The sequence below is a fragment of the Eptatretus burgeri genome, chromosome 3 (genome assembly GCF_056783735.1).
Source record: "Eptatretus burgeri isolate ZD-2024b chromosome 3, Ebu_testis_v1, whole genome shotgun sequence".
NCBI lineage: Eukaryota > Metazoa > Chordata > Myxini > Myxiniformes > Myxinidae > Eptatretus > Eptatretus burgeri.
In genome coordinates this window covers 141950849-141977203 of record NC_140963.1, presented here as the reverse complement: position 1 = coordinate 141977203, position 26355 = coordinate 141950849, and the positions used below count along the sequence as shown (strand labels likewise).

The window sequence follows — 26355 nt, the reverse complement described above, 5'->3', positions numbered from 1 at the left end:
TTCTCCTCACAGATCTCTCGTGCGACTCCCTCTTTTGTTATGTTTGACTCGTGCGTCCTGCTCTTTGCTATTGGTCGTCATTCTCCTTGCGCGTAGCGGCTGGGACACGAGCTGTCTGAGGTATTTCGGACGCCTTTATACGGCGATGGTTAGTTGTTCCTGCCAGCGTCGTGCATCAATACTTGGTGCCCACTCTAAAAAAAAAACAAAAAAAAAAACATAGAGGACAGATAACAGAGGAAAGAACAGAACGCATAAACTCACAGTGATGAATAGTCTAGATACCGACAATGGGAGGGAAGACGAACAGTCCATCTATTACATACTCAATGGATATCTATTTCCCAAAAAGTACGTCACGCTTCGACTTGACAAACACGAAGAAATAGCTAACGTTATACTAAACTGTTTTACCCCATTAGAGAGCTGACAGGATGGCCGAGAGGTACGCACACTCGCCATTCGCTGCCAAGCCTGGGGTTGAATCCCGACCCAACTATAAACTGTCGTCCCGGTGTTTCACAGGCACGGGGATTGATCTCAATGGGTGTACCGCACCTAGGATTCACGTTAAACTGGGCGTCCCTTCTCCCGGCATTAGTTGGTGGACGTTAAAGATCCCGTGGATGTCTTTGCGAGGAGCATGTGAGTTATCGCAGACACCGCCAACAAATTCCAAATACCTGCCGTAACCGGCAAAGGGAATTGCATCAGCGGCACAGCCACGCCCTCAGCTAATGATGCTACCCCGCAGCCTTGTGCTGCATACGAACGACGAAGAACATAGCATGAGAAATATTTTTGAAGCCACTTCTTTTCTATGTAATCAAGTGGAAAACTTGGTACATGCTCATGAAAAAGTCATTTTAAAATCGTCTTTCATTCCAAGCTCCTGGGCAGTGACATTATACCAAACTGTGTGTTTGTATTTTGTTCCAAGACAAGAGCCCTGTCCAGGGTAACACAAAAATGCCGGGGTGCAGGTTGTGGACACAAGGTTGGTGTCCGTGTTCGACGCCCGCGAGCTCGAGCTCGTCATCGCTGGCACAGCCGAGATAGACCTGGTCGATTGGCGCAGCAATACGGAGTACCGCGGAGGTGAGGCTGGGTCCAGGGCCTCCTGTTGTATTCTAGTCATTGTTTTTATAATTTAAATTGAACATCTAAGCTCATGGAAGAACGAGGAGATGGAGGACCAAATTACAATGCACTGACAAAAGGGGCAGCGGGTGGATGCAACAAACCAGGGAACGAGGACGGTTTGAGTTATCTCTTCAAACAACATTGTTGGCTTCAGAAATACAGCAAAATAAAGAGCGGCTTCACAGACTAACGGTGGAGAGGAAGCGGTATTTGACAGATCGTAATGCAAGTAAGTGTATTGGAGGCATTATAAGACCTTTGAGCGAGGCCTTCACAAGAACACTGAGCACGTTGTGTGTTTGGAGCAACTGCCACATGATTAGTTTGTATGAGTAGGTGAGATGGAGTTTTGATGTCCTCGTTTTTGTTGCATCAATTACAGGCCGAAAGTCCCTTCGAGGAGGGTATCCCATATGGACACAGTATGCCTGTTTAAAAGTTTCACTTTCTGATTTAATTACCACCTTTTATGACTGTATTACACTATAACTGCGTTCAAAAGTTGCTAGTTTAACATTGCCTTAGGTTGTGTTATTGTAAGCAACAAATCTTAAGACGATCTTTCAAAAAAAAAAAAAACAACAGTGGCTCCGAATTCACTCGTTGGCTTTGTGCTCTCACAGGTTACCATGACAACCACATTGTTATCCGATGGTTCTGGGCTGCAGTGGAGCGGTTCAACAACGAGCAGAGGTTACGGCTGTTGCAGGTATGCAGGTGTGACAGGCTCAAGTTACCGTACGGTGTAGATCCACGCAGTTCCGTGCCGTCGGGGAGGTGGGAACGGCAGGGAAGGCACCCGTGGTTACGGCCAAATGTGCGGACACAAAAGTGCGAGCGGATGCGATTCGGATCATCACATGCCAGTGAGTAACGTCTCCAGTGTGAGCGGTACATTTAATAGTCTTGCCTATTATGGACAGCTTCTGCTTAAAGATGAGAGATTCCTCGGATGCTTTAACCGCTGCTGCCTGTAGATGGGGTTTCTGCGGTTGTCTCAGGTTCATGTTATTCGATGATGGTCCACGTTTTGTTGGTTCATGTCCGAGCTACGCTCTTGGTGAATCGTTTTATTATGAAATGACCTTTTTGGGTAATTTCTCTGCTGAGACTTCATAATCGAGTTCTTTCTCCTTCATTTAGTGTTTTGTGAAACTGACATTTGCACGGCAGCACTGCTCTATCTTTATTTATATTATCATCTCAAACTACCTTCTCAGGCTGTTCAATCCCGCTCTTCTCCCCAGGCCTCCGGGCAAACAGTGCACACCATCTCGTATCACCCCCCTTCCTCCCCTTCCAGGCACAATATATTTTCCACCCCCATTAATCCTATATAATCTAACCTTCTTACTTGTGCCCCCCGTTCCACCCTCACTCTTTATCCTCCTTTCCTGTTCATTCCCTTCCCATTGTTGTGTCGTCGTCCTACTGTCAGCTTGCCTTGTTATCATTTTACTCCAGCACAAGGATAAATACCGTAAATGAAAGAATATGTAAAGTTAATAGGTCTGATAAAATGTCACACTTAATGTTTAGAATAATGTTTGATTTTTAAAAAATATTAAATTCAACTTCGTATAACATAATGTATTGAACATCACAGTGGGATAAATGATGAGATGCGGTACAGGAGTTATACCACGTAATCGAACGTGTGAGATAACGGAGGATGATTCGAAGAGCTCGATGTGAACAGACATTGAGTGTAACACAGCAGGCGCCGACGAGGAGACCTGCTTGTCGTACAGGGTCGAGAGAGGGGTGCCGTGGACGTGAGAAGGGAACGCGATTCGATATAATGAGCAAAGTGAGCCAGTGACTTGTGGGATGAGAACGTGGCAGAGAAACGATGGGTAGCCAATGGTGCGCACATCATGTTGAAAGGATATGCAACAAATGGTGATGAACAGGCAGAGCTGCAGTAAGCTCGTCGTTTGATAAAGAGCTTCAGGGGTGCAGATCGGAGACTAGACCTGGAAAGGGATCCAGTTTTAACGCAAATGGCTCGACCCTTACCAGGCCACCTGCGTGCGTGTGCGTGCGTGTGTCCGTGCGCCCACGCATGTACGGTTACTCAATGGGTTTAATTTCTGAACTCCTCTTCCACGGGATCTTTCGAGACGAGACTCTTTGCACCAGAGACGTATTTATACCGTTCTGGGATTCTCTAAAAAGCCGCCGCAGGATCAGCATGTTACATGTCCAAGAGGTAAATGTTGTGGAAGTGCTGAAACGGTGGCTGAGAAGGTCTCCAAACGCAGAAGGGAGTGGTGGGCCCACCTAGCTCATATCACTGATGAGCGCATACCCAAGATGAGACACTTCACCTGCTTACCTCGGCCTCCTCGTCAGAGACGTCCTCTTAGACCTTGGAAGGATGGAAAGTCTGTGTGGTACCATGTCTTCCTCGCAGTAACCACTTGGAAATGTGAACAAACGGCCAACTCATTCAGAGTGGTTGGGGTGGGCAGGCGTGTGGTGTAGGGGTGGTTGCTGCACAGCCTGTAGTAACCACACACACACACACGTAACCAAGGTTGCTGCACACACACTTAACCAAGGTACAAACGATCAATGATTTGTACACTGAATGAGCACTCGTGTGCAGTTTCTTGTTTTTCTCCCTTACTTTATCTCGAATGCAGATGTTTTTTTTAATGATGAAAACTGATGTGACTTGAGTCAAAAATGTGCAGATATATATATATATATATATATATATATATATATATATATATATATATATATATATATATATAGATTTATACAGACACTAAATTTACCGTGTTGAGCCATTGTCCTTCACCACAAGGTGCCATGAGGTCGGTGTTCGTGCATTCATTGATAACTTGTTCACTTTGAGATCGATCCAATAAGAATAAGGTAAGACTTTATAATTGTGATTTTTGAATGATAATAACTTATCCTTATTTCATCCCCACTTTGCCCCCTCCCTCTTCCGCTGCTGCCCCTCTTATGTTTTGTCCTCAGTTTGTCACCGGAACTTCGAGCATTCCTTATGAAGGCTTTGCAGCCCTGCGAGGAAGTAACGGGCCACGCAAGTTCTGCATTGAGAAGTGGGGTCGCATTACTTCCTTACCTAGGTAAGGGCCCAGGTGGATGCTTCGGTGAATAAGGGCTAAGGTGCTTAGTTGGATGCCTGGAATCAAACCGTGATGTGGACCATACACACATGTGCCAGAACCATATACAACATATACAAAGAGCAACATGCAACACACACAGAAACACGCAACACACTTACATACACACGGAGACAACATACACACACACACACACACACACACACACACACACACACACACACACATACACACAGAGACAACACACACAAACACACAGCAACACACTTACATACACACGGAGACAACAAACACACACACACACACATATACACAGAGACAACACACACAAACACACAGCAACACGCAACACATACAGAGCAACACACATACACATAGAGACAACACACACACACACACACACACACATACACACAGAGACAACACACACAAACACACAGCAACACACTTACATACACACGGAGACAACAAACACACACACATACACACAGAGACAACACACACAAACACACAGCAACACGCAACACATACAGAGCAACACACATACACATGGAGACAACACACACACACATACACAGCAACACGCACACACAACACGCAACATACACAGACAACACACTTACACACAGAGACAACACACAACGCACACAGAGACATCGCGCACAGAAACATCACACACACAGAGACATCGCACACAGAAACATCACACACACAGACAACACACACACATACACAGCAACATGCAATACATACAGAGCAAAGCACATACACACAGAGACAACACGCAACACACACAGAGACAACACGCAACACACAGAGACAACACACACACATACACACAGAGACAACACGCAACACACACAAAGACAACACTCAACACACACAGAGACAACACGCAACACACACAGAGACAACACGCAACACACACAGAGACAACACGCAACACACACAGAGACAACACGCAACACACACAGAGACAACACGCAACACACACAGAGACAACACGCAACACACACAGAGACAACACGCAACACACACAGAGACAACACGCAACACACACAGAGACAACACACACACATACACACACACAGAGACAACACACACACATACACACACACATACACACAGAGACAACACGCAACACACACAGAGAGAATACACAACACACACAGACCCAACACGCAACACACCCAGAGGCACCACTCCACTCACACAGAGACAACACGCAACACACACAGAGACAACACATACACAGAGAGAACACACATGCACACAGAGACAACACACATGCACACAGAGACAACACACATGTACACAGAGACAACACACATGTACACAGAGACAACACACATGCACACAGAGACAACACACATGCACACAGAGACAACACACATGCACACAGAGACAACACACATGCACACAGAGACAACACACATGCACACAGAGACAACACACAGACAACACACACATACACACAGAGACAACACGCAACACACACAAAGACAACACTCAACACACACAGAGACAACACGCAACACACACAGAGACAACACGCAACACACACAGAGACAACACGCAACACACACAGAGACAACACGCAACACACACAGAGACAACACACACACACACATACACACAGAGACAACACGCAACACACACAAAGAAAACAAGCAACACACACAGAGACAACACGCAACACACACAGAGACACCACGCAACACACACAGACAACACGCAACACACACAGAGACAACACGCAACACACACAGAGTCAACACGCAACACACACAGAGTCAACACGCAACACACACAGAGACAACACACACATACACACAGAGACAACACGCAACACACACAGAGACAACACGCAACACACACAGAGACAACACACATGCACACAGAGACAACACACATGTACACAGAGACAACACACATGTACACAGAGACAACACACATGTACACAGAGACAACACACATGCACACAGAGACAACACACATGCACACAGAGACAACACACATGCACACAGAGACAACAGACATGCACACAGAGACAACACACATGCACACAGAGACAACACACATGCACACAGAGACAACACACAGACAACACACACATACACACAGAGACAACACACACGTACACACACAGACAACACACACTTACACACAGAGACAACACACATGCACACAGAGTCAAAACGCAACACACAGAGACAACGCACATACACACAGAGACAACGCACATACACACAGAGACAACGCACATACACACAGAGACAACGCACATACACACAGAGACAACACACATACACACAGAGACAACACACATACACACAGAGACAACACACATACACACAGAGACAACACACATACACACAGAGACAACACACATACACACAGAGACAACACACATACACACAGAGACAACACACATACACACAGACAACACACATACACACAGAGACAACACACATACACACAGAGACAACACACATACACACAGAGACAACACACATACACACAGAGACAACACACACAGAGACAACACACACATACACAGCAACACGCAATACATACAGAGCAACGCACATACACACAGAGTCAACACATACACACAGAGACAACACGCAACACACACAGAGACAGCACATACACACAGAGACAACACGCAACACACACAGAGACAACACATATACACACAGAGTCAACACGCAACACACACAGAGACAACGCACATACACACAGAGACAACGCACATACACACAGAGACAACACATACACACAGAGACAACATGCAACACACAGAGACAACACGCAACACACACAGAGACAACACATACACACAGCGACAACACGCAACACACACAGAGACAACACATATACACACAGAGTCAACACGCAAAACACAGAGACAACGAACATACACACAGAGACAACACGCAACACACAGAGAGACAACACACATACACTCAGAGACAACACACATGCACACAGAGACAACACACATGCACACAGAGACAACACACATGCACACAGAGCCAACCCACATGCACACAGAGACAACACCCATGCACACAGAGTCAACACACATGCACACAGAGACAACACACATGCACACAGAGATAACACACATGCACACAGAGACAACACACATGCCCACAGAGACAACACACATGCACACAGAGACAACACACATGCACACAGAGACAACACACATGCACAGAGACAACACACATGCACACAGAGACAACACACATGCACACAGAGACAACACACATACACACAGAGACAACACACACAAACACACAGCAACACGCAACACATACAGAGCAACACACATACACATGGAGACAACACACACACACATACACAGCAACACGCACACACAACACGCAACATACACAGACAACACACTTACACACAGAGACAACACACAACACACACAGAGACAACACGCAACACACACAGAGACAACACACACACAGAGACAACACACACACAGACAACACACACACATACACAGCAACATGCAATACATACAGAGCAAAGCACATACACACAGAGACAACGCGCAACACACACAGAGACAACACGCAACACACAGAGACAACACACACACATACACACAGAGACAACACGCAACACACACAAAGACAACACTCACACACACACAGAGACAACACGCAACACACACAGAGACAACACGCAACACACACAGAGACAACACGCAACACACACAGAGACAACACGCAACACACACAGAGACAACACGCAACACACACAGAGACAACACGCAACACACACAGAGACAACACGCAACACACACAGAGACAACACACACACACATACACACACACAGAGACAACACACACACATACACACACACATACACACAGAGACAACACGCAACACACACAGAGACAATACGCAACACACACAGAGACAACACGCAACACACACAGAGACAACACGCAACACACACAGAGACAACACGCAACACACACAGAGACAACACATACACAGAGACAACACACATGCACACAGAGACAACACACATGCACACAGAGACAACACACATGTACACAGAGACAACACACATGTACACAGAGACAACACACATGCACACAGAGACAACACACATGCACACAGAGACAACACACAGACAACACACACATACACACAGAGACAACACGCAACACACACAAAGACAACACTCAACACACACAGAGACAACACGCAACACACACAGAGACAACACGCAACACACACAGAGACAACACGCAACACACACAGAGACAACACGCAACACACACAGAGACAACACGCAACACACACAGAGACAACACACACACACATACACACAGAGACAACACGCAACACACACAAAGACAACACGCAACACACACAGAGACAACACGCAACACACACAGAGACAACACGCAACACACACAGACAACACGCAACACACACAGAGACAACACGCAACACACACAGAGTCAACACGCAACACACACACAGAGTCAACACGCAACACACACAGAGACAACACACACATACACACAGAGACAACACGCAACACACACAGAGACAACACGCAACACACACAGAGACAACACACATGCACACAGAGACAACACACATGTACACAGAGACAGCACACATGTACACAGAGACAACACACATGTACACAGAGACAACACACATGCACACAGAGACAACACACATGCACACAGAGGCAGCACACATGCACACAGAGACAACAGACATGCACACAGAGACAACACACATGCACACAGAGACAACACACATGCACACAGAGACAACACACAGACAACACACACGTACACACAGAGACAACACACACGTACACACACAGACAACACACACTTACACACAGAGACAACACACATACACACAGAGACAACACACATACACACAGAGACAACGCACATACACACAGAGACAACACACATACACACAGAGACAACACACATACACACAGAGACAACACACATACACACAGAGACAACACACATACACACAGAGACAACACACATACACACAGAGACAACACACATACACACAGAGACAACACACATACACACAGAGACAACACACATACACACAGAGACAACACACATACACACAGAGACAACACACATACACACAGAGACAACACACATACACACAGAGACAACACACATACACACAGAGACAACACACATACACACAGAGACAACACACACATACACAGCAACATGCAATACATACAGAGCAACGCACATACACACAGAGACAACACATACACACAGAGACAACACGCAACACACACAGAGACAACACATACACACAGAGACAACACGCAACACACACAGAGACAACACATATACACACACAGAGTCAACACGCAACACACACAGAGACAACGCACATACACACAGAGACAACGCACATACACACAGAGACAACACATACACACAGAGACAACATGCAACACACAGAGACAACACGCAACACACACAGAGACAACACATACACACAGCGACAACACGCAACACACACAGAGACAGCGCGTGTACACACAGAGGCAACACGCAAAACACAGAGGCAACGAACATACACAGAGAGACAGCACGCAACACACAGAGAGACAACACACATACACTCAGAGACAACACACATGCACACAGAGACAACACACATGCACACAGAGACAACACACATGCACACAGAGACAACACACATGCACACAGAGACAACACACATGCACACAGAGACAACACACATGCACACAGAGACAACACACATGCACACAGAGACAACACACATGCACACAGAGATAACACACATGCACACAGAGACAACACACATGCACACAGAGACAACACACATGCACACAGAGACAACACACATGCACACAGAGACAACACACATGCACAGAGACAACACACATGCACACAGAGACAACACACATGCACACAGAGACAACACACATACACACAGAGACAACACACACAAACACACAGCAACACGCAACACATACAGAGCAACACACATACACATAGAGACAACACACACACACATACACAGCAACACGCACACACAACACGCAACATACACAGACAACCCACTTACACACAGAGACAACACGCAACACACACAGGGACAACACGCAACACACACAGAGACAACACACACACAGAGACAACACACACACAGACAACACACACACATACACAGCAACATGCAATACATACAGAGCAAAGCACATACACACAGAGACAACACGCAACACACACAGAGACAACACGCAACGCACAGGGACAACACACACACATACACACAGAGACAACACGCAACACACACAAAGACAACACTCAACACACACAGAGACAACACGCAACACACACAGAGACAACACGCAACACACACAGAGACAACACGCAACACACACAGAGACAACACGCAACACACACAGAGACAACACGCAACACACACAGAGACAACACGCAACACACACAGAGACAACACGCAACACACACACAGAGACAACACACACACATACACACACACATACACACAGAGACAACACACACACATACACACACACATACACACAGAGACAACACACACACATACACACAGAGACAACACACACGCATACACACAGAGGCACCACGCAACACACGCAGAGACAACACGCAACACACACAGAGACAGCACGCACCAGACACAGAGGCAACTCATACACAGAGAGAACACACATGCACACAGAGACAACACACATGCACACAGAGACAACACACATGTACACAGAGACAACACACATGTACACAGAGACAACACACATGCACACAGAGACAACACACATGCACACAGAGACAACACACATGCACACAGAGACAACACACATGCACACAGAGACAACACACAGACAACACACACATACACACAGAGACAACACGCAACACACACAAAGACAACACTCAACACACACAGAGACAACACGCAACACACACAGAGACAACACGCAACACACACAGAGACAACACGCAACACACACAGAGACAACACGCAACACACACAGAGACAACACACGCACACACATACACACAGAGACAACACGCGACACACACAAAGGCAACACGCAACACACACAGAGACGACACGCAACACACACAGAGACAACACGCAACACACAGAGACAACACGCAACACACGCAGAGACAACACGCAACGCACACAGAGTCAACACGCAACACACACAGAGTCAACACGCAACACACACAGAGACAACTCACACATACACACAGAGCCAACACGCAACGCACAGAGTGACGACACGCAACACACACTGAGACACCACACATGCACACAGAGACAACACACATGTACACAGAGACAACACACATGTACACAGAGACACCACACATGTACACAGAGACAACACACATGCACACAGAGACAACACACATGCACACAGAGACAACACACATGCACACAGAGACAACACACATGCACACAGAGACAACACACATGCACACAGAGACAACACACATGCACACAGAGACAACACACAGACAACACACACGTACACACAGAGACAACACACACGTACACACACAGACAACACACACTCACACACAGAGACAACACACATGCACACAGAGACAACACACATACACAGAGAGACAACACACATACACACAGAGACAACACACATACACACAGAGACAGCACCCATGCACACAGGGGCGACAGACATACACACAGAGACAACACACATACACACAGAGACAACACACATACACACAGAGACAACACACATACACACAGAGACAACACACACATACACACAGAGACAACACACATACACACAGAGACAACACACATACACACAGAGACAACACACATACACACAGAGACAACACACATACACACAGAGACAACACACATACACACAGAGACAACACACATACACACAGAGACAACACACATACACACAGAGACAACACACATACACACAGAGACAACACACATACACACAGAGACAACACACATACACACAGAGACAACACACACAGAGACATCACACACATACACAGCAACATGCAATACATACAGAGCAACGCACACATACACACAGAGACAACACATACACACCGTGCCAACACGCTACACACTCTGAGACAACACATACTCACACAGACCACACGCAACACACACAGAGACAACACATATACACACAGAGTCAACACGCAACACACACAGAGACAACGCACATACACACAGAGACAACGCTCATACACACAGAGACAATGCACATACACACAGAGGCAACATGCAACACACAGAGACAACACGCAACACACACAGAGACAACACATACACACAGCGACAACACGCAACACACACAGAGACAACACATATACACACAGAGTCACCACGCAAAACACAGAGACAACGAACATACACACAGAGACAACACGCAACACACAGAGAGACAACACACATACACTCAGAGACAACACACATGCACACAGAGATAACACACATGCACACAGAGACAACACACATGCACACAGAGACAACACACATGCACACAGAGACAACACACATGCACACAGAGACAACACACATGCACACAGAGACAACACACATGCACACAGAGATAACACACATGCACACAGAGACAACACACATGCACACAGAGACAACACACATGCACACAGAGACAACACACATGCACACAGAGACAACACACATGCACAGAGACAACACACATGCACACAGAGACAACACACATGCACACAGAGACAACACACATGCACACAGAGACAACACACATGCACACAGAGACAACACACACATACACACACAGACACAACACACAACACACACAGAGACAACACATATACACAGAGACAACACGCAACACACACAGAGACAACACACATACGCACAGAGACAACACACTTGCACACACAGAGCAACACACACACTCACATACACACACAGCAACACACACACACACACACACACACACACACATAGACACACACACACACAGCAACACACACACACACACACACACACACACACAAAAAGATGACACACACACATAGACACACACCATCTGCCTTGGTGACTTGTGTAATCAAGATGTTAAAGGTGATTTCACCATCGGCTCTCACAGCTCATTACCCTCACCGCAGGAGAGGATATTGCATTTGGGTCCATCTGTCTGTTTGTTATTTGGCAAAAAATATTTTTTGACAAGCATGTTGGTCTGTCATGTTTGTTTGTTTGTTTGTCTGTTTTTTGTCACACGATTTTTGGCCACAGTTTTCAAGCAATCGTTCTCAATTTTTTTTCATCTGTGTAGGTGACGTTGTTGAAGATCTGTGTAGGTGACGTTGTTGAATGTTGGTGAAGATCTGAATCCGGATCCACATCTGAGAATTTTTTCCAGTGATTCTTCACTGTTGAGAGATGGGGCCAAAAACGATATAAAGTACAATATCTCAAAAGGTTATGGATGGAATCACACGGAACTTGGTGGACAGGTTGGGAGTGTGACGAGGAAGAATTGATTCAAATTTGGTGAAAATCCGAATCCAGATCCTGATATGAAAGTTATTTAATTTTTCCAGTGATTCATCACCATTGAGAGATGGGGCTAAAAACGATATATTACACAATATCTCAAAAATTTGTGGACAAGTTATGACAAAACTTTGGGGGTGAGTTGGTTCGGTGACAAGAACAAGGCGATTAGATTTTGGTTAAGGTCCGGATTCAGATCCACCCGATCAGTGGGATGCAAAATGTAAACTATTCATCCTGGCGGAGGGAGGTGCGCTACCGAGTGCCATTCTGTTTCACCACGTGCCGCTCTACGAGTATTTTTTCGTTTGTGTGTCCGCACAGAACTTTCGTGTTTTTCTCCACAACCACTTGTCGGATTGAGACGAAATTTTACCATTGGTGCGATGACTCGTGTAGAATGTTTGAATGATAATTATGATGTCATATGTCACGTGGTGTAGCAGCCATGTTGGAAAAACTTTGAAACCCTGTATCTCTGAAACCCGCACCAAGGAAAAATTGAAACTTCGTACAAAGCAACTCCTCATGGGGAATGAGTGTGTTTTTTTTATGACGTAATAATTGCATATGTAGAACTTTACACCTGATCAGTATGAAAAATTTTGAGGGTCATTTAGAGATAAAATGGTCCACAAAAATATTTTGACGACGTCATCGGTCACATGATTTGGCAGCGGTTTTTTTTTTCTTTTTAAACCTTCAAAATCTCTGAAATGGCTGAACAGATCGAGGCAAAACTTTACACATATGAGCGCCTATCCATGAGGAACAAAAGGTTCACACATACTCTACCGGTTGAAAGTTTGAGAACACCCCCATTTTTCAGTTTTTACTGAAATTTAAGCTGTTCAAGTGCAGTGAATAACCTGAAATGGTACAAAGCTAAGCGGTAAAATGCCAGAGGTTAAAAAAAAGCTTAGGTTACCAAAAACTGAAAAATAATGTAAATTTCAGAGTTGTTAAAAAAGGCCCTTTTCAGGGAACAAGTAATGGGTTAGCAACTGTAGCTGTTCTGCAGCAATGGAAGTAAATTAAGCCTTGAAAGTTGATACAAACAATTCCTACAGGTGTCCCAACTTTTGTTGATTAGTTACAACCCTGTCTGTTTGAAAGCAGTGTTGTAACAGACTGTGTTGCTGCACCCTCTGAAGCATTATTTGGACAATATTGCACTGCAGGAAGTAGTATATTACTATCATAATGGTGAGAAAGAGAATTAACAAAGGAAGACAGACAGACCATAATAACCCTTAAAAGTGTAGGTCTTTCCTTTAGAGCAATTGCAAAGGAAGCCAAGGTGTCAGTGAGTACAATTTCCTCCACCATCAAAAGGCACTTGGAAACTGGAGGAAACTCTGACAGGAAGAGGTCTGGCAGACCGAAAGCCACAACACAATCAGAAGACAAGTTTCTGAGAGTCAACAGCTTGCGTGATAGGCGGCTTACAGGACAGCAGCTTCAAGCACAGCTTTGGCCTAAGTCACATTTGGCACGGCGACCGTAGGGTCTACAAAATCTATGGCCACCAGCAATTATAGGGCAGCCTCAGTATTTCCACGGTAACACAATGTAGCAGTCACATATGTTTTTTTTTTATTTTTCGGGTTTCCCAACCTTTACCGAACCCAATACCTGCAGAGCTTCGTGCCGCATGGCTGAGGAAGTCGCCATTGCAAGGCTTCTTCTTCTTCTTCTTTCTCTTCCTCCTCTTCTTCTTCCATTTTTCTTCATGCGGCGGCCTGATTCAGCATTATCTTGTAAAACAAATAATCTTTAATCATGTACATTTTTCTCCTCATTGATAATTAATTAGTTCAGCGAAATGCGGCCCGGAAACGATAAAAATGTTATCGGACAAAAAATTAACGGACATTATGGGACTAAAAAATCGAGTTATCGGAAGTTAACTGGTCCGATAACGATAAATGGAAGTTAACTTCCGATAATAGTCTGATTAAAAAAAGTAAACTTCGATAATTAATTATCTGTTATCGGATTATCGCTTTTGTGCCCAACACTGGTGGCAAACACCTATACTCCGATCTCTAGCGGTACGTACGGTGGACGCACGGTCGATGCAGACTGCCACGGAGGCCGTACGTAGGACGCACGGCGGGCGTAGGGGAACCGTGCGTCGACCCTGCGTTGCCCGCAGGTAGTCACACAGTTCGCAAGGCCACCGTACGTTGAACACAGGGACGCCTTAGGGCTACCTTACGGCGACCGTGGAAATAGCGCGGCCGCCGTAATTTTTGGGGGGTTGGCAAAATTTATTTTTCATTGATGAGAGGCTACGGCAGCTGCACGAATAACTCAAGCCCACCGTACGCCCGATGTACGGTCGACGTGGAACACATCGACGTCATGGCTACGGCTTGTCGAATTTCTACGGCCAACCTAGAAAAGAAAAAAGTTATAACTCTGTGCTATAATTCCACGACGATCCCTGCGGCCTGTAAAAGATAGCCATACGGCGTAGGGCCACCCTGAGGCCACCTCAGAAACTCTGCGGCCGCCGCACATTTCTGTCAATTCAGGGGGGGTACGGCCGCCGTATCCTAGCCGTCGAGCAAGTGTGACTTCGGCCTTAACACTGGTCGAAGTAATGCTTCAGTCACATTTGGCTCGGCGGCCGTAGGGTCTAAAAAATCTACGGCCACTAGCAATTATAGGGCGGCCGCAGTATTTCCACAGTCACACAATGTAGCAGTCACATATGTTTTTATTTTTCGGGTAGCCGCACGGGGTATTTAGAAATTGTGGAGACCGAAAACGTGGGGGTGCCATACGGTCTTTGATTTGATATCGGACGGTGACCTTAGGGCGTCCCTGCGGTGGCCATATAATTTTCAAGGCAGACGCAAGGTTGCCTCAAGGTGCCCGCAAGGCGACCACAGGGGGGGCCCTAAGGCAAACGTGGAAATAGTGCGGCTGTCGTAATTTTTTGGGGGTTGGCAAAATTCATTTTTCATTGATAAGAGCTTACGGAAAACGCACAAATGACGCAAGCCCACCGTACGCCCTACGTACGGTCGACGTGGAACACATCTAAGTCATGACTACGGCTTGTCGAATTGCTACGGCCAACCTAGAAATTAAAAAAAGTTATAAATCCGCGCTTTAATTCCACGGAGACCCCTACGGCCGTAAATGATAGCCATACGGCGTAGGGCCACTCTGAGGCCACCTCAGAAACTCTGCGGCCGCCCCACGTTTCTGTCAATTCAGGGGGGGTACGGCCGCCGTATCCTAGCCGTAGAGCAAATGTGACTCATGCTTCAGGAAGTCTCAGTTTCAACTGTGAAGAGAAGACTTTGAGCTGCAAGTTTGACAGGTTGTGTGGCAGTAAGAAAGCCATTGCTGAGATGGCAAAATAAGAAAAAGAGGCTTGCCTGGGCCATGAAGTACCACCAGTGGACTACTGAAAACTGGAAGAAGGTCTTATGTACCGATGAATCAAAATTTGAAATCTTTGGTTCATCACGCAGTGTTTTTGTACGTCGTCGAGTCAGTGAAAGGATGGTTCCTCAGTGTGTGACACCAACTGTCAAACATGGAGGAGGAAGCGTGATGATCTGGGGCGCTTTTGCTAGATCCAGAATCGGCGACTTGCACAGAGTGACTGGCACCCTGCACCAAAAGGGCTACCACAGCATTTTGCAGAGCCATGCAATACCCTCTGGTCTATGCCTAGTTGGTTAGGGGTTCATCCTACAACAAGTTAACGACCCAAAACATACATCCGGGCTATGTCAGAACTACCTTACAAGGAAAGAACAAGGCGGTAGGCTTCAAATCATGGAATGGTCAGCACAGTTTCCAGACTTAAACTCCATCGAGCTGGTTTGGGATGAACTGGACAGAAGTGTGAAAGCAAAGCAACCTACAAGTGCAACACATTTGTGGGAACTTCTGCAACAGTGTTGGGAAGAACTTTCCGAACAATATTTTATTTCCATTGAAGAAAGAATGCCACGAGTATGTTCGGCTGTTATATCTGCAAAAGGTGGAGACTTTGATGAGTCAAAAATTTGGATTAAATTTTGTTTAACAAAACGATTCCATGATTTATTTTTTATCTGCAATTGTTTGTTTGTTCTATGCTTTAATTTCAGAGTACATTGAAGCATTAAACTGCTTAAATTTCAGTAAAAACTGGAAAAATGGGGTGTTCTAAAACATTTGACCGGTCGTGTATGACATCATAGGTCACATGGTTTTTGTAGGCATATTGGATTTACCTTAAAACGTATAAAAAAAATCTTCTCCAGAGCAGATGGACAGAATGAGGGGAAAACTTCACATCAGTGTTCCCCAAGGAATGCGTGTACAAGGTTATTGAGGAATTCAATTGATCCCATGGTTTGGCAGCCATATTGGATTTAAGAAAATATTAAATAATGTTTTCTCTGGAACCGCTTAATCAATCAAAATGAAACCACAATTATGACCTTGTTGTCATGGGGAATACATGTCTTAAATTTCAACTTGATCGGGCATGCTTTTCAGCCAGCATTATTTAATATGTTGATGCAGGTTTTATTTTATTCTTTAGATTTTTTTTTGATTTTTTTTTTTTTTGAATAAGGCTCACTTGGCTGTGCCAGGATGGGTTTGAGGATAGAGGAGTCGCAGCTGAAATGTGATTCCTCTCCAGGTTCCTCCTGATGACTTCATCTTGTTTTTTTGTAAACAATGTCGAGGCTCGTATGAGAGATAACACACAGAACGTACAACAAGGGGAGCAGGAGACGAGGGGTGGGAGAGGGAAGCACAAAACAGTGTTGAACAGAGACATGAGGAGATCTGTGGAAGGGAGAGGGATGGGGTGGGATACACGGAGAGCGAGAGGATTTTCTTTTTTCTTGTTTGGGTTCCTTCTGATTACTCCAATGCGGGACTGTACCCATTTGGTCTTCCATTTGAATTTTATTTATATTAATCAAAGCAGCACGTATTGTTACCCAGTCATCCCTGCCAGCAGTTATAACGTGGCAGTTCTAATTATGGCTCTTATTAATTACATAACACACCAGTACACAAACACCACACAATACTAGTCCTGGTGAGGGTCTGCAATCTCTGATTGCTCTTTTTCTTCTTCAAGCTTGTAAAACCTTCTCAGGGTTTTTTGTGTTTTTTTGTGCTGGTGTTGGTGAAGCCACGGTGATTCACAAACCCCATTAAACGTCCTCCCATCATGGGGATGTGTAGCTTAATCGTGAGCGGATAATCTGCTTTACCTGCCTCATGGGACCGGCACGGCGGTTAAAGAGCAGCCGTGCGGGGAATCCTCTCTGGTCGCGTACAGTCGTACTTCGTGGTTATATCCCGGGAAGAATGAAAGTGAACGTTTCGACCCAATCAACACCTCATGGCCCGACCAGGTTCAAAGCACGGTTTGTAACTGTGCAAAGGGTCTAGCAAAAGAAAATCGTCATTGGGCGCTGGATGGATGTTTAGTTGGTATATTAGGGTTCGCGTAATCACAGTAATTACACAGGAATGGCCGTCTGTACGGGATTTCGACTTTTGCTCACAATTCCTGTGTAATTACCTTTACATTTGCACACTCAGCCAGCACGATGACAGCGAAGCCACGCCACTGCTCCTCACATTCATTCCCTTCTAAGCACCGAGCGCAGGTCCCTGGTTCGAGTTCTCGTAGCCTGATTACTACAACCGGACAAAGCGGTGGCATCATCGGAGCCATAAAAGCATTCTATGTTTGAGCTGTTATGTCCTTTAAGTGGTCTAGATTGCTCTGTGACGTGTGCATTCCATTTAATCGGGGAAACGGCGACAAAGCCGAACCCTTGTCCCAACACCAGACTCTTTACCTGAGCTCGTTGGGATGTTTGAGCGTGTTCTTGTCGTTGTGTGTAATCATTTGTACGCACTCGTACAATGCACTCGTCCGCCTCTTGTACCGGTGGAGAGACACGCTCAACCTTCGAACCCTCACGAGGTTAGACTGCACCTCACCTCTTCACCGTGTTGTAAGCTGGTGCAGCGTCAAGGAGCATGAGTTTTGTGGGATATTAAGCTGGCTGTCCTGTAATTCACCATCTTCCAACCAATATATGTCGTGTATTTATCGGAGGTTTCAGCAAGTTACCATGCGTCGTTGCTAGTTCACACACACTGTACGAGTCAACCGTGCTGTCTTCTATACATAAAAGAAGTCGTCCGTCCGTGTGTACATCCATGTGTGTGTGTGAGTTCCGAACGCCTCTATACCTCTCGACCCCTTGACACCCCAAAGACCCATTTCGACCCTAAGACCGTTTAAAACCTTAGGACCCCTTAAGACCCTCAAGTCTCCCAAGACCCTTTGAGACTTGTCGGATCCTTTGCACCTTTAAGACCCCAAAGACCCTTTATTTCATTAAGTCTCCCTTAGACCTTGAAGAATCCGTAATACCCCGATTACACCTTTTACCTTGAAGACCCTTTATACCTTTTATACACTTTAGACTCCGAGAACCTACAGACCCTTTAGACCTTTACACCCCTCAAGTCCCTTGACTCCCATTAAACCCCTTCCACCTTTCAGACATGCGAGACAACTTGGACCCTTGACCATTTAGAGCTTGATACCACTTGGAGCTTTTTAGACCCTTTGTACATGCTTGAGAGATTAGACCCTTTCAATCCCTTAGACCAGAACTACCATTGGAATGTACCCTTTAGACCTTGTGACCATCTCAAACCTTTATCAGCACACACCACACAAGCATATACAGTGTAGTCTATTTGCAAAGCACAGACAATACTTGTTTCAGTAAGTAATGTGCAAACTCGACCCACCCAGAGGGTCGTTACTCCGCTAGTGTTCCTAACTTTTGTTCCATTTTTGCGTTTATCTTCACCTGATCACCCCAACCCCAAACCACTAGAGCTCACACCTGCTTTAACCGCCTGGACCTCCCTCCATACCCATCATACGCCATGCTGTATGAAAAGGTTCTCATCGCCGTGGAGGAGACGAGCACCTTTGGTCTTGAGTGAGGCGACAACCCGGCTTCACCATCACCGAGTTTAAGTCAATCAATGATTCGTTAAACGATTTTGTGTTTTCCATGCTTGGATGATCATTGCTCGTGATGGTGCATTCTCATGGCTTCATGGACAATGCTTGTCAGCCAAAGGGTAATCATTACATCCACATAACAATAGGGAGGGTGGTATGGGGGGATCCTTTGGGGGAATCGGGGGGACTTTATTCATGCAAAGCAGGGCAGTGGATCTTTTGGTTGTACTTTTGATGTTGTCGGTAGTGGGTGTTGTTGGGGGGGGTGAGAAGGTGTGAATTCTGAGGTTTTTTTAATGCACCTGTCATTACGGTACGTGTGGTGTACCATCATGACAGTCACATGCAGGTTTGCTTTTGATGATACATCCAACATAATGGGGAGGGGGGGGACTATGTTCGCTATACATCCAATGTAATGGGGAGAGGGGGGAACTATGTTAGCTATCCCTCCAATGCAGTGGGGAGAGGGGGTGGAATATGTTAGCTATACATCCAATGTAGTGGGGAGAGGGGGGGGACAATATTAGCTATACCTCCAATGTAATGGGGAGAGGGGCGTCTATATTAGTGATGCATCAAATTTAATTGGGGGGGACTATGTTAGTTACACATCTAATGTAATGGGGAGGGGGCAGGACGATGTTAGCAATACATCAAATTTAATTGGTGGGGGGGGACTATGTTAGTTATACATCTAATGTAATGTGGAGGTGACAGGACGATGTTAGCTATACATCAAATTTAATTGGCAGGGGGGGGCTATGTTAGTTATACATCTCATGTAATGGGGAGAGGGCCGGACGATGTTAGCTATACATCAAATTTAATTGGCAGGGGGGGGGACTATGTTTGTTATACATCTCATGTAATGGGGAGAGGGCGGGACGATGTTCGCAATACATCAAATTTAATTGGCGGGGGGGGGGACTATGCTAGTTATACATCTAATGTAATGGGGAGAGGGGCGACTATGTTCGTTATACATTTAATGAAATGGGGAGGTGGGGGGACTATGTTATTTGTACATCAAATTTAATTGGCGGGGGACTATGTTAGTTATACATCTAATGTAATGGGGAGGGGTGGGACGATGTTAGCAATACATCAAATTTAATTGGCGGGGGGGGGGACTATGTTAGTTATACATCGAATGTAATGGGGAGAGGGGGCGACGATGTTCGTTATACATTTAATGTAATGGGGACGGGGGGGACCATGTTAGCTGTACATCAAATTTAATTGGCGGGGGGGGGGACTATGTTAGTTATACATGTAATGTAATGGGGAGGAGGCGGGACGATGTTAGCTATGCATCAAATTTAATTGGCGGGGGGACTATGTTAGTTATACATGTAATGTAATGGGGAGGAGGCGGGACGATGTTAGCTATGCATCAAATTTAATTGGTGGGGGGGGCTATGTTAGTTATACATCTAATGTAATGGGGAGGGGGGACTATGTTAGCTGTACATCAAATTTAATTGGTGGGGGGGACTTTGTTAGTTATTCATCTAATGTAATGGGGAGGGGGGGACGATGTTAGCTATGCATCAAATTTAATTGGGGGGGGGTGGACTATGTTTGTTAGACATGTAATGTAATGGGGAGGGGGGGCAGGAATCATTGCTCTTATGATCATGAAATAGTTTGAGTTTGGGGAGGAGGGATGTGGGGTTATCGCTGCCTTCTCTCAACCACAAACTACAGAGTGTATGTGTATAGACGCACACTCAGCACACACAAACTACAGTGTGTATGTGTATAGACGCACACTCAGCACACACAAACTACAGAGTGTATGTGTATAGACGCACACTCAGCACACACAAACTACAGTGTGTATGTGTATAGACGCACACTCAGCACACACAAACTACAGTGTGTATGTGTATAGACGCACACTCAGCACACACAAACTACAGTGTGTATGTGTATAGACACACTCAGCACACACAAACTACAGTGTGTATGTGTATAGACGTACACTCAGCACACACAAACTACAGTGTGTATGTGTATCGACACACTCAGCACACACAAACTACAGTGTGTATGTGTATAGACCCGCACTCAGCACACACAAACTACAGAGTGTATGTGTATAAACACGCACTCAGCACACACAAACTAAAGTGTGAATGTGTATAGACACACACAGCACACACAAACTACAGAGTGTATGTGTATAGACATGCACTCAGCACTCATAAACTACAGAGTGTATGTGTATAGACATGCACTCAGCACTCATAAACTACAGTGTGTATGTGTATAGACACACACTAAACCACACATACCACAGAGTGTAAGTGTACAGACACACACTGAACCACACACACCACAGAGTGTAAGTGTACAGACACACACTGAACCACACACACCACAGAGTGTAAGTGTACAGACACACACTGAACCACACACACCACAGAGTGTAAGTGTACAGACACACACTGAACCACACACACCACAGAGTGTAAGTGTACAGACACACACTGAACCACACACACCACAGAGTGTAAGTGTACAGACACACACTGAACCACACACACCACAGAGTGTAAGTGTACAGACACACACTGAACCACACACACCACAGAGTGTAAGTGTACAGACACACACTGAACCACACACACCACAGAGTGTAAGTGTACAGACACACACTGAACCACACACACCACAGAGTGTAAGTGTACAGACACACACTGAACCACACACACCACAGAGTGTAAGTGTACAGACACACACTGAACCACACACACCACAGAGTGTAAGTGTACAGACACACACTGAACCACACACACCACAGAGTGTAAGTGTACAGACACACACTGAACCACACACACCACAGAGTGTAAGTGTACAGACACACACTGAACCACACACACCACAGAGTGTAAGTGTACAGACACACACTGAACCACACACACCACAGAGTGTAAGTGTACAGACACACACTGAACCACACACACCACAGAGTGTAAGTGTACAGACACACACTGAACCACACACACCACAGAGTGTAAGTGTACAGACACACACTGAACCACACACACCACAGAGTGTAAGTGTACAGACACACACTGAACCACACACACCACAGAGTGTAAGTGTACAGACACACACTGAACCACACACACCACAGAGTGTAAGTGTACAGACACACACTGAACCACACACACCACAGAGTGTAAGTGTACAGACACACGTATAGTACAAACTTGTTACTTGAGGTATATTTTATCCATTTAATACATCCACCACACAAACATGTATTATATTCTAATTCCAATGACTTGTGCACTTGATTCATTCTATCCTTGTTAAAGAACCTTATTTAAGTTTATTATTATTATTATTATTATAGTTATTATATATTGAAAATGTGTTATTTTATTAATGTTGTACTTGTTCAGACAGAGCCGCTCATTTCTAGTCCATTTGTTGTATTAACCGTTTACACACAGAAAGGTACAGAATGATTCAAGGAATGATAAACAAATAAAGAAATCTTTTAAATTCCAAAAATTATCATCTATGATTCACTTCCTTACATGATCTCAACAGCATTGTTTGTGTTGTTAAACTATTTTACAAGATTGTGTAAAGTTTCACAAGCTCTTCATGATCCTCTCTTTAACATTTGTAACCTCATCACCATCCTCTGTACAGTTTGTAACCTCATCACCATCCTCTGTATGTATGATTTATAACCTCATCACCAACCTCTGTGCAATTTGTAACCTCATCACCATCCTCTGTACAGTTTGTAACCTCCTCACCATCCTTCACACGTATGGTTTGTGACCTCATCACCATCCTTCACACGTATGGTTTGTGTCCTCATCACCATCCTTCACACGTATGGTTTGTGACCTCATCACCATCCTTCACACGTATGGTTTGTGACCTCATCACCATCCTTCACACTTATGGTTTGTGTCCTCATCACCATCCTCCACATGTATGATTTGTGACCTCATCACCATCCTCCACATGTATGGTTTGTGACCTCATCACCATCCTTCACACGTATGGTTTGTGACCTCATCACCATCCTTCACACGTATGGTTTGTGACCTCATCACCATCCTTCACACATATGGTTTGTGACCTCATCACCATCCTTCACACATATGGTTTGTGTCCTCATCACCATCCTTCACACGTATGGTTTGTGTCCTCATCACCATCCTTCACACGTATGGTTTGTGTCCTCATCACCATCCTTCACACATATGGTTTGTGTCCTCATCACCATCCTTCACACGTATGGTTTGTGTCCTCATCACCATCCTTCACACATATGGTTTGTGTCCTCATCACCATCCTTCACACGTATGGTTTGTGACCTCATCACCATCCTTCACACATATGGTTTGTGACCTCATCACCATCCTTCACACGTATGGTTTGTGACCTCATCACCATCCTTCACACGTATGGTTTGTGACCTCATCACCATCCTTCACACGTATGGTTTGTGTCCTCATCACCATCCTTCACACGTATGGTTTGTGTCCTCATCACCATCCTTCACACATATGGTTTGTGTCCTCATCACCATCCTTCACACGTATGGTTTGTGTCCTCATCACCATCCTTCACACATATGGTTTGTGTCCTCATCACCATCCTTCACACGTATGGTTTGTGACCTCATCACCATCCTTCACACGTATGGTTTGTGACCTCATCACCATCCTTCACACGTATGGTTTGTGTCCTCATCACCATCCTTCACACATATGGTTTGTGTCCTCATCACCATCCTTCACACATATGGTTTGTGACCTCATCACCATCCTTCACACGTATGGTTTGTGACCTCATCACCATCCTTCACACGTATGGTTTGTGACCTCATCACCATCCTTCACACGTATGGTTTGTGTCCTCATCACCATCCTTCACACGTATGGTTTGTGTCCTCATCACCATCCTTCACACATATGGTTTGTGTCCTCATCACCATCCTTCACACGTATGGTTTGTGACCTCATCACCATCCTTCACACATATGGTTTGTGTCCTCATCACCATCCTTCACACATATGGTTTGTGTCCTCATCACCATCCTTCACACATATGGTTTGTGACCTCATCACCATCCTTCACACGTATGGTTTGTGACCTCATCACCATCCTTCACACGTATGGTTTGTGTCCTCATCACCATCCTTCACATTTATGGTTTGTGACCTCATCACCATCCTTCACACGTATGGTCTGTGACCTCATCACCATCCTTCACACATATGGTTTGTGTCCTCATCACTATCCTTAACATTTATGGTTTGTGACCTCATCACCATCCTTCACACGTATGGTCTGTGACCTCATCACCATCCTTCACACATATGGTTTGTGTCCTCATCACTATCCTTAACATTTATGGTTTGTGACCTCATCACCATCCTTCACACGTATGCTTTGTGACCTCATCACCATCCTTCACACGTA

At 45.3% G+C, this 26355-nt stretch overlaps 1 protein-coding gene across 11 annotated transcripts in view; it reads left to right on the top strand.

Annotated features, from left to right (window-relative positions):
* Positions 1–21346, top strand: part of LOC147031175 (E3 ubiquitin-protein ligase HECW2-like) — a 207798-nt gene extending 186452 nt beyond the window's left edge. For 7 of the 11 annotated variants that reach the window (XM_085875987.1, XM_085875989.1, XM_085875991.1 and 4 more), the window contains 4 exons: positions 984–1098; positions 1767–1852; positions 4138–4250; positions 20759–21344. In XM_085875987.1, the coding sequence (XP_085732113.1) occupies positions 984–1098; positions 1767–1852; positions 4138–4250; positions 20759–20870 (426 nt within the window). In that variant the 3' untranslated portion in view covers positions 20871–21344. Of the gene's footprint in view, positions 1–940; positions 1099–1766; positions 1853–4137; positions 4251–20758 lie in introns of those variants that run through there. The other 4 variants (XM_085875995.1, XM_085875990.1, XR_015056708.1 and 1 more) reach the window with 4 other exon arrangements.
* The last annotated feature ends 5009 nt before the right edge of the window (positions 21347–26355 follow it).